The sequence below is a fragment of the Ricinus communis genome, chromosome 10, assembly GCF_019578655.1.
Source record: "Ricinus communis isolate WT05 ecotype wild-type chromosome 10, ASM1957865v1, whole genome shotgun sequence".
Classification (NCBI taxonomy): domain Eukaryota; kingdom Viridiplantae; phylum Streptophyta; class Magnoliopsida; order Malpighiales; family Euphorbiaceae; genus Ricinus; species Ricinus communis.
The window spans coordinates 24,162,875-24,174,917 of record NC_063265.1 but is presented as its reverse complement, the minus strand read 5'-3'; the positions used below and the strand labels follow the sequence as shown (position 1 = coordinate 24,174,917).

Genomic DNA, 12,043 nt, shown 5'->3' with positions numbered 1-12,043 from the left:
CAAAGAGTTGAAATTATTTTAATACATTTTGCCTTTTTCTTATTTTTTTTTATTTTGTTTAACATTTATTCTTAGTTGAAAGACCAAATAAAAAATGCCAAATGGATTTTTATGCATCTAATTTTCTATTATTTAATCAGTTTAACATTCTAATTTTTAATAAAATCTTAATAAAGATTTAAATTTATTTTTTATAATATATTACACGTAAATATTTAAGTATTATTAAAAAATAAAATTCAAGTATTTATTAAATAAATTAAAAAGGTAAAAGTAAATAAATAATATAAATTTTTTAAATATTTATCGTATTAAATCAAAAGTTAAATTATTAAATTGATTAATTGATATAAATTGAAGTAGTCAAATATGGATCTAGCCAAATAAAAAACTCAAGCATAAGAAATACATATTTTTGTCTTATAACGTGAAAATCTCAACTGGAAGACTACAAAAGGAGGGAAATGAGTATCGGCTTATCTTCAACTCAAACGCACACTCAAACTCTTATCTCTTCCTCTCTGTTTAAAACCTTTTAATTCAAATGCCACTCGCATCCATGAGCACCTCCTTTGAAACTGACTTTCAAATAGGAAATACAAAATATCCAGAGAAGATAATCGGAACACATGGTCTTCGCAAAAGGATTCTCAAAAGAGGAATTTCGTGGCAAACTCCATTTCCTGGAGACGAAGTGGAAGGTACTTGATGAAACCCGCCAATTCTTTTACATGATTCTTTCCTTGGTTTTTCAGTGTCCAACTCTTGTCTATCCATAATTCTATGTTTCAATGTTCACTACTATCGTTTGACATAAGGGAAGAAGTTTTGGACCATGACAAGGTTAATCTGAACTTGCAAATATCTACCTTATAGCTTAGCGTATTATACATGTTAATAAATAGAGAATAAGATTTAACTATGCTATTGAAATAGCTATCGCAGCAAAGTAAATTAGAAAAGTCACTGCCTTATGACACTATACTTATGCAACATCATACTTTTAAATAAATTAAGTCTTTTTTATTTTCTTATTAAGAGCATCTCTAATAGTATTATTTATTTAAAAAGTATAATTTTTATGATAACAAGTATTTTAAAGTATATTTAGATATAAGAATTAAAATAATTTATTTAAATTTAATAAATTTTTATATTTTATTTTTATTTTTATAAGTATTAATAGTTTTAATTTTTTTATATTATTAAATAAAAAATAAAAATTATAAATATCAATTAATTAAATATACAGAAGTAGTTTCTCTCTATATATATACATAATAAAATTAATTCTTTATTTTATATTTAAAAAAAAAATATATTAAAATATTATTTTATTATTTTATTTTTGAAATAAAAAATTTAATATATATATAACAATGCATTAAAAATACTTTAATAACATGAATTATAAAATATTTCTTTATTTGTGAAAATATTATAGGTCCTTATATGAATGCATCAAACTCCAACCATATATTGTATGTTGCCCAGGTTTTCTTGGGGCGCAAATAAAAGATGATTGCTGTTTGAATTGTGACGTATGTCTTAATTACTTTCAGTTCATTTCAATGGCCACGTCGAGGGGGGAGCATGTCTTGATTCAACTCGTGATAAAGGGGCTCCCTTCGTCTTCAAATTAGACCAGGGTAAGGACTAAACCAAATTAAAAGGATAAGCCTCTGTAAAAGCCCTCCCAAGAAAAATAGAAGGTTCAAATTTACAAATCAACCCAATATGTGTTTCATGTCCTTGAATCAGAATCAATTTTGTGGTATTTGGATTTTTAGGTGAAGTTATCAAAGGACTGGATGAAGGGATTGCCACAATGAAGAAAGGTGAAAGAGCAATTTTTAAGGTACCCCCGAACTTGGGGTACGGGGAAGCTGGTTCTCCACCGTTGGTTCCATCCAATGCAAGTCTTGTTTTTGATGTTGAGATGATATCTTGGAGCAGCATCATGGATTTAACAGGTGATGGAGGAATTCTAAAGAAGATAACAAAGGATGGTGAAGGGTGGGCAACACCAAGAGATGGAGATGAAGTGTTAGGTAATTCTACTATTTAATGACTTCGGCTGAATCTTTTGAAGTTTCGTAATCTGCAAATAAACAGATATTTAATAATGCATGGTTTGATGATAAGACGCAGAGGTTAATTAAGTTCTAACTGTTTGAGCTTAATTGGGCATGCAAGGTCCTAAGTTTAGGTTAAATTTTTATTAGTTCCTGTAGTAAATTTGATTGGCTAATCATCAAAATCGTAACGCCTTCTGGTACTCTTGTAGTAAAGTATGAAGTAAGGCTTGAGAATGGACTAGTTCTCTCCAGATCTGAAGAAATTGTAGAGTTTCATATAGGCGATGGTGAGTTCTTACTCGGACTCGCAATTTATAATTGTGTTAAATTACATGCAAGAAATGCAGAACCATGATATCCAGTGAAACTTAAATCTTGTAGCTGCTTTTCGGTACAGGTTATCTATGTCCCGCCTTAGGGAAAGCAGTGAAGACAATGAGAAGGGGTGAACAAGCAGAGGTAGCAGTAAAGTCTTCTTGTAAGTTGGTCGTATAAGAAAGTGTTGCATAGTTTATTTTGTGATCTCCTTAAAGTTATTTTCTTGTATCTAAACCATTAATCAATCTAAAGTCATGCCTTCTCAGATGGGTTCAATCCAAATGGAAATGAAGTTCCAACTGTATCCAATTTCACCATTCAACTTGAACTTGTAACATGGAGAAGTATAATAGATATCACAGGAGATAGAAAAGTTCTAAAGAAAATCACAAAAGCTGGGGATGGCTTTGAACATCCTAACGAAGGATCCAAGGTGAAAGGTGATGCGAAGCATGAACGGTTATTTCCTTTTGGTTTATCTTCCAATATCTCCCACAGTATGGCTGAGTTTAAAGGTATGAAATATTATCACAGTGGTATATACTGGAAAACTTGAAGATGGAACAGTTCTTGAAAAGAGGGGAACTAATGAAGAACCTTTTGAATACATAACCCTGGAAGGTACTTCTACCAGTCATGTTTACTTCCTGTTAAAACTTCTTGTATGAATTAGCTGAGTTTTCCTTTTTCTTAAACTTCTCATAATCTTTATCTTCCCCAGAACAAATAAATGAAGGTCTAGACAGAGCAATTATGACTATGAAGAGAGGAGAACATTGTTTAGTGACTGTCACTGCAGAATATCTGTCTGACCATGACAGTTCAGATGTGCTTCCTGCAAATTCTGTGCTTCATTATGAAGTTCAGCTAATAGACTTTATCAAGGTTAATTCTCATATTTCTCTTAGTTCACTTCTCCATTGGGAAAATCTTTTGCATGTTTTCTTTTTTCAAACTGAAGATTATTACAGCAGAAATGAAAACAGTATTGCCATATATATGCTTTATAGTATTCATTCTTTTTGTACCTAACCGGGCTAGTCAAGTTTGGCAAGAGAAAGTAATTCTATTCTTTATTAATACGGACCGGTTCTCCCAAGAAGAACTCTTGAAAATTTATTCTTGAATGCATTGGGTCAATAAAAGAGAGTGCACCCTTAAGATCGACTGGGAAGAGAATAATCAGATGCCAATATGTTAAAAGAAAGATAATAGAGTATTAAATTCTGAATACCTTTACCGAATAGAAAAAAAAGAGGATATTATCATTTCCTAAACCATGGCTAAACTACTAAATATTGTATTCTCACTTTAGGATAAACCATTTTGGAAGATGGATGCAAGTGAGAAATTAGAAGCATGTGAAATAAAGAAGCTTGATGGCAATGTACTGTTCAAGGCTGGAAAATTCTGGCGTGCCTCAAAGAAGTATGAGAAGGCAAGTAATTCGGAAAATGATTACATTACACTGATACTTAAATTACTGCAACTTATGCTTAACTATGAACTGCTAATTCAGGCAGCAAACATTGTGGAGTATGACCATCCCTTCACTGATGATCAGAAGTGCCTAGCCAAAGGCTTGCGGTTATCATGTTACTTAAACAATGCAGCTTGCAAGCTTAAATTAGGGGAGTACTGCGAAGCTTCAAGATTATGCACAAAGGTCGTTCCCTTTCCTTTTCCTCATCTCTGTCACATGCACTAATGCCCATGTACATGCACATTAACGTTGCATACAAAGATTGAATTATAAGAAACAGCCCCTTCCCCCTCTGAAATTGTATATGGTACAACAGACACAGAAAGTGACTCTTTCCTTAGGCTGCTAAGTATGACTATACCAGTCTGTGTAGTAAAACAAGCACAGAAGTAACAACTCGATATTAACCAGTATTGCTGAGAGCCGGTTCAATGCATAGGCTTACTAAGGGCCCAAAAAATAGCCGCCTCAAATAATTAGGAGTCTCAATTTTGTGATACAAATATAGTATATAATCTATTAATTTTGTAAATTCTAATTTTATTAAAATTCTTAAATAATTTTAACTTATAGAGTAATAATTAGAATTACTAATCTATTTGGTGAAAATTCATGTTAGTTATTTTACGTATCTAAGTTAAACTTTTTTGATGATGATAATTTGAAAAGATTATTTAAAATTGATAAGTTTTCTAAAACAAGATATGATTTTTTAATATTGATGGTTTATATTTACTTTTAAAATTAAGAATTTGTGAAAGAAATTTTAAATTAGAAAATATAAACGCCGATTGAAATGTTAAATTTTATAAAAAAATAATTTTTTTTTCAAATATATAGATAATTTATAGAATAATATTAACTATTTTCGTACGGTAGCTTTAATGGAAAAAAGTTTCTAAGATTAAAATTAATAAAATCTTATTTGTATTCAATCATATTATAAGAAAGACAGTAATTTGACTATATTATCAATAGAAAATTTTATTTTCTAAACTTAAATATAAAAATTAAATTGATAATTTCATATCTCAAAAGTAAAAAAGTTAATTTTAAATAATTTCTATAAATACTTATATTATAGAGTCTCACAAATTAAATCTTACCTAGAGCTACGGCCATAAAAAAACTGTTGAGCCAGCCATGGCTTCAATGGAAATATATTGGAAAATTTACACAAATGCTTAAAATATTGACATTATTAATATTTATTCCTCAAGTTTTAAAGACTTACAGAAACACGCCCCATGTATAACAAATTACTTTTATATCAAGCTCCAAACACACATTCAAGCTAAAAGGAGAAAAAGAAAAAAATAAATCGCAGCATCAAATTAAGAACAAATTGTAAGACATCAAATAGCAGTCTCATCAAATACACAACAACAAATAAAAGACCTAAAGATAAGAAATTTCTTCAAGATTCATTAATTTTTGAAGTTTATAAAAGATAACCCAATTTCAAATATTTATCTATTTGATTTTGTATTACTTTGAATTTCATTATAACAAAATGATTAAAAAATGACTATACTATATGATTTTTAAACTTACAGAAGTTGAATATCTTATTTGAAAACTCAGATCTACAAAAGACTAACTAATTAAATCTATTTTGCAGAAAATCTAGAAAATTAGTATATATCAAGTATCTATAGGTATATCATAAGTATATAATTATTTTAAAATTTAGTAAATTTGTGTTTATATTATGTGTTTGATATATACAATATAGATTTTTTGTATATTAACTATTATATGAATATAGGTATATAAAAGAAATAAATTAATTATACATTATATAGAAAAAATTATCATCTAAGAAATATAAAACAGTTTTAAAAATATATAGTGAACAGTATATACAAAATATACATCGGGTATATATAGGTATGTTATAAGAATATATTTTGTTTTAATTTAGTAATAATTATATTTATTTTGAGTTTGTTTGATATGTCTTATAAAATTTTTGTATATTGACTATTATATGAATATAATTATACAAAGGAATATGTCAATTATATATTAAAACATTTATTTTCTATAAGGATAAAAATATAAACATTTTTAAGATAAAATAGTTGACAATATATATTAAGTATATAATGAGTTTATTTCATATATATGATACTTTGGTTCTTATTAAATTTTTTCCATTCAGATTTTAAGTCATTTCTTATATTATTCTATATATCGATATAGACACAATACTTATTATTCTTATTGAAAAGAATGAGGTAGGTAACTTTTAATATAGCGAGCGTTTTCATACCAAAGGATAAAAACTTTTCAAACCTCATGAAAATAATGTCAAATCAAATTAAAATTAAAATGGATAGAATAAGAATGGAGATTCAGTATCAATTTTATTTCAAATACACAAAGAGCATCATCGAATTATATTATAAGTATATTCAGTTTAAATTCAAATAAATTTATAAATTTAACAATATATAGTATATTCTTATTTATTATGAGTATATAATGAATATTTACTACCAATTTTGAGTTTATTAAAACCTATATATTTACTACAAAATATTATAGGTTCTAATAAATAATTCTAATCACTCATAACTAATTATAGAAACTATTTAGTTATATAAGTTTTAATTTATAAAACCAAGTCATGCAATTGAATCTAAAAGCTATTGCTATTAAATATCAATTGCATCAAAGTTTATGCATCTTGTGTTTTCTTTCTAATATCCATTGTGGTGAAGAAAAATAGATATTATGTTCCCCCCACACACACATACATATATATATATACACACACCTAAATAAGATAGGTTATGTATTTAATATATACTTTTTGTATACATTAAAAATTATTTTATATTTAAAAAAAATATATTTTTATCCATATAATATATAATTGATGTATTACTTTTATATATCTATATCATCTAATAGTCAATATACAAAAATTATAAGTTACATATTAATACACACAATAGAAATATAAATTTACTAAATTTTAAAATATATACTTATGATATATACCTATATATATATTCAATATGTACTATTTTCTGGATTTTCTGAAATCCAATATTCATCTTTTATAACTTTTGAATACTTAAAAGATCACATAATGTGGTTGTTTTTGAAATATTTTAATATATTAAAATGTATTAATACAAAATCAACTAAATAAAAGTTTGAAATTTAATTTAACTCTTTTACAATTAAACAACTAATGAGATAGTTATTCCATTTAACTCTTAGTTCGATTGTGCAAAATTCTCCTAAACAACCTCGAAACAAAGTAGAATAAATGTCTTTGAGGAAACGCTCTAAATCTCGCTTCAGAATCTATTCAAAATTCAGATGAGAAAGTTTTTGCCCAAATCAATCTCTAGTAAATAAAATAATTTGAGAAAAACAAGTAAATAACATCTGACTTAGGACTAGAAAATAAATCCTTAGTCTTATATCAAACAAATTTCAATACCACCACTCTTTAGAAGTAGAACTCAAATAATAAAATTAAACAACTCAAAAAGTAAGAAGAAAATAATAAAATACACATGATCCTTTAACAAAAACACTTGAAGAAGAGGGAGGACAGAAAGAAGAAGAAGAAGAAATGTTGAAAATATACGAAAGCTATCGGAAGCTTTTCGCTATTTCTTAAAGCAAGTGATATCTAGAAAATATCTCATTAGGATAATACTTATTTTTTATACTTTATTTGATACATATACAACCTGTATGAGAGAAAATAATTATACCAAATAAATATCTAGAAAAAATAAATAAATAACTCTCGGCGGCAAACAATTATAAAATATCATAAAAAATAAGACAGAAGCTTTCTTAATGAATAAAAAATATAGAATAAACACGAATTTTGTCATTGTTTCAAACACATCTCATAATATAATTCTAGGGACATCTTTCCTTAATTTGATAACTTCGTATTTTGCTATTTATGACCAACTATGATGGGATCTCTTTGAAAACAAAAAAAGAAAAGAACAAAAAAAAAAATTCTTTTTTCATAAACATCATATCAGAAATCATAAAAACATGCTCTATTTATATGATAATGAAATTAAACTTTTCATAAAAGAAAGAGAAGCTGAACTACTATATTTAAATAAGATGTACTTTTACAAAAATTGAGCAGTTACAAAATGACTACATATAAAAGAAAATCTTTAACTTCTAGAATAGACTAGGAAAAAAAAATTTATACTAAATTACCAAATAAATTCTAGAATAAAAAATAATATATGATAAATTTACCATATGAAAATAATTTTGATGAAAAAGATATCCCTCTAAAAGCATAGCTCATTTAAATGAATATCGAATGGAACAACATTGTAAAAAAGAAATTTAAGATTTTCAAGATCTAGATCACCTTGCATGGTGATGTGCAGCTTGCTATGTTAATAAAATTTAGAAATTGAAGGAAGCATTCCAAGGTTGGCAATTAATTACAAACCATTAAATAATTCTCTAACATGGATCAGATATTCCATTCCAAATAAAAGATACTTATTACAAAAAATCCATATAGCATTTATATTTTATTAAATTTGATATGAAACTAGATTTTTGGCAAATACGGTTAAAACTGAAAGATAAATACAAAACTACATTTACCATTCTGTTCGAACAATATGATCAGAATGTAATGCGTTTGAATTAAAAAAATATGCCTTGAAAGTTTTATTAAATAATGAATGATGTTTTTCAACTTTATCTAAAAAAAATTGTCCTATAGGCACAGATGATGTTATAGTATTTTTAAATTCAATAGATCAAAATTTTAAACATCTAGAAACATTGTTGTATGTTATAAAAAAGATGGCCTAGTTATGTTTAAATAAGAAATGTCTTTATTCTTCACAGAAGTTGGGTTTTAGGTCATCATATAACTCAGGAAACAATCACAACTATTGACATATCATTGAAATTTACTAATAAATTCCTTGAGAAATTTTTGGACAAAAACAATTATAAAGATTCTTAGGGAGCCTTAAAGACATCTTCAATTTATGTCCCAATATTCATCCCCTTGCACAATCATTACATGACAGATTAAAAAAGAAAAGAACCTAATCTCATTGATTGATGAACATGTAAAAATTTTCCAACAAATTAAAGAAAGCATGTTAGAAAAACTCCTTGCCTAAAATTAACAAATCTTATAGCCCCAAAGATTGAAAATGCGGAATAAACATTCAAGAGGTAGTAATTTTTCTAGCTAGATATCTTACTTGTTCGTTAGTTGTTTATGGAACAGTTTTGCAAGAGTTCTATTAGATGCCTGATGCAAACTGCACATATATCTAACTAAGTTTAGAAAGCTCTTTGTTAAATACCTACAGCAGTAAGCTAACTTTTTTAATAGATATCTCAACTGCTGTAACTTGCTCACTGTTCTATAAATTCTTCTAGATTATGAGGATGTAAGGTGATAAATGTCTTATCCACATTTGAAAACAGTTAGATGTCTAATTAGATAACTCTTATTTATAATATGCAATAGACAATTAACAAAGTAGATAGCAGTATCAGATGTCTAATAAATGCACAAGTTAAAGATTTTAAATCAAAAATTTATTTTGGTTCAATACTAAGACCTACATCCAGTCTTTTAGAATTACACATTAAGAGTTTCTCCACTAGTTGACTCTATTAACAGCTAGAGATCAAGCTTTATAAGGTTCTAGTACTAAGACACCTTATATAGTTTGAGATATCTTCTCTCTAACTCTCTCTCAGAAGTTATTAGGCTTTTATCAACTTCTCGCTTGCTATATTAGGTTCAAATGGACCTTTCACAGACATTTCAAAGGAAGGTTGTGCCATAAAACAAATAATAAGTTTTTATAATGGTGCTTGGGGACCTTATAAGAGTTTGTACATTGAGACAAGAAAATAAATAAACCAACATAATTCCTATATGGATCAAGAGCAAACTAGATTCAAGGAACTTATATTTTGAAGACAACAAATGTAAACACTCAAGAATAGAAGATGAAGAGTAATTAATGCATTTTGGGTCTTGAGGTTTTTGAAGAGTGAAATCTATTCTTTATATTGATTTGGTAGGTGAAACTCTTATGTATAAAGCAATAAAAACTAGTTGTTAGAGACCCTCTTTAAAATATTTTAGATATGTTAAAAAGATATCTTTACAAAATTCACTTTAAAATATTTACAGCTGTTGATTTAGACGCCTGACACCTTTTTAGCTTTCTGTCATTACAATCTGCATAAAGCTGATTGTAGAAAGCTATCACTAAAAAAGCTGCCAAAATAGCAAACAACTCATCATAACAGCTTGCACATTGTTTTTTCCTCACTCAATAGAAACTAGCCATTAGGCATATGTGTAAGATGTGTGCATGTGTGGAAAAATGATATGTCAGACTAGAAAGTAGTTAGATACCTTAAAATATCAAACAAATGTCTTATCAAATAGATTTATCAAAAGACACGATTTTTAAAGAATAGAACTTTATGCACTTTAAATCATTTTGAGAAAATTAGAATGTCTTATATGACTTGAAATCATATGAAGGCCTTAGATCTTATGTTGTGTAATAATAATTTTAGCAAAGCAATTGATCCATTTAATAAGATATCTAAGGGACACGTAATTCTATATGGAGATTACTCGATCATAGACTTCTATGCTTGATGTATGTGTGTTGCTTTGCATAAGGTAAATGTCTACTTGATCATTCTACTTTGCTAGTCATTTAATCGTATCCTTTTTGTGCTTGCACTGTTAGGTATCTATATAGACAATGTTAAGACACATAATATTTTGTTATCATCAAAACTTAGATAATTAGCTTTTTGGGTCCACTAAAGATTGTGGAGATAGATGCTTCAAATATAGAATATGCAGGAATGCTAAAAGAAATACAAAATGGATGTTTTACATTCTAGCGATATGGTATTGAAAAAAATATAATATGGCAAATGAACTACCAAGTAAATAATCAAAAGCAAAAAAAACATGTTAGGAATGATGAAAAAATCTAGATAATATTATTAGAGATTCCACATTCTTAAAAAAAAAGAATAAAAGCAACTTATAAGGGTTAAGGTCTGATAAACTAAATAGTTAGTTCTAATCATATCAATAATAGTTAGATTAATACGTATACTCTACTAGTCATCATGGCTTCGACCGTCACACAAGTTTTAATAGATATGCCTATTTTTATTGTCTATTTATGCTTAAATGTGGAAAGTAGCTTTTTGTGAATATAAACTAAGGTTTAATGACCACAAGTCATGTTAGAACAAGGTTCTCCTAATGGTGCTTTTTAGTTTTTACCATATAGGTTACATATACTTTATGCATCTTCTTTTTGTTCTCTAAGCACTTCAACTTGACTATTCAAAACAGGTTTTAGAACAAGACCCTTTCAATGTGAAAGCTCTTTTCAGGCGATCTGAAGCGTACTTAAAAATAACAGAACTCGAGAAAGCTGAGGCTGATATCAACAAAGCTCTAATAATTGATCCAAATAACAGGTATACATGCACTAGGATACCTCATCAAATGGTTAAATCTGAGGCATGATAAGTTGGAAAGTGTTTGATTTTATACTATGTGCTGTTTCATTCTTGTCCTTTCATTGGCAGAGATGTGAAACTTAAATACAAGGAGCTAAAAGACAAGCAAAGGGTGTATGCTAAACATCAAGCTAAGTTATTCAGTGCCATGTTTTCAAGGATGGGTTGATTAATGAGGTCTGCAAGAGTTTAGAATCATCGTTGTACCGGTATCTCAATGATATTTGAATCATTAAATGTAAAGAGCATTCAATTAATCTCATGTCCCTAACTATTAAAAGTAACTTAAATCCAGTCCGAAGAAACAGTAACCTTTAATCGAGCTTTTGGGGCTTTTAATTTAAGCATGTTTCACGTGTTCAAATGCATATGTTAGACTAGTTCAATCTCATTATATGACTAACCTACTTCACATATATACATCGTGATGGATATTTAAATGATATGTAACTCATGTTTTATTGACATGGAATAATTCAAACTAACAAATATGTCTAATTCATTTATTATATTGATATATGGTGATATATGGATTGAGATTGATAGCTAGTCAAAGAATGACCAGCTGTCAACAAATATCTCATGATTGACTTGAGCTCTGAATTGC

General features: G+C 27.7%; 1 protein-coding gene across 1 annotated transcript; it reads left to right on the top strand.

Moving 5' to 3' along the window:
• The first annotated feature begins 444 nt into the window (after positions 1-444).
• On the top strand, positions 445-11,800 carry LOC8277882 (70 kDa peptidyl-prolyl isomerase). The gene is made up of 12 exons (XM_015723590.3): positions 445-701; positions 1,563-1,649; positions 1,791-2,051; positions 2,288-2,365; positions 2,476-2,556; positions 2,663-2,836; positions 2,931-3,017; positions 3,118-3,281; positions 3,712-3,834; positions 3,916-4,062; positions 11,267-11,394; positions 11,506-11,800. The coding sequence occupies exons 1-12, from the start codon at positions 545-547 to the stop codon at positions 11,603-11,605; spliced, it is 1,587 nt and encodes a 528-aa protein (XP_015579076.2). The 5' UTR covers positions 445-544; the 3' UTR covers positions 11,606-11,800.
• Positions 11,801-12,043: the final 243 nt, after the last annotated feature.

What these genes read in the sequence shown, in the direction of transcription:
- LOC8277882 (XM_015723590.3), top strand. Translation starts at nt 545, where the DNA reads ATGCCACTCGCATCCATGAGCACCTCCTTTGAAACTGACTTTCAAATA. An exon ending in AGATGGAGATGAAGTGTTAG is followed by an intron (nt 2,052 to 2,287) that starts GTAATTCTACTA and finishes GTACTCTTGTAG; the next exon opens with TAAAGTATGAAGTAAGGCTT. An exon ending in ATAATTGATCCAAATAACAG is followed by an intron (nt 11,395 to 11,505) that starts GTATACATGCAC and finishes TTTCATTGGCAG; the next exon opens with AGATGTGAAACTTAAATACA.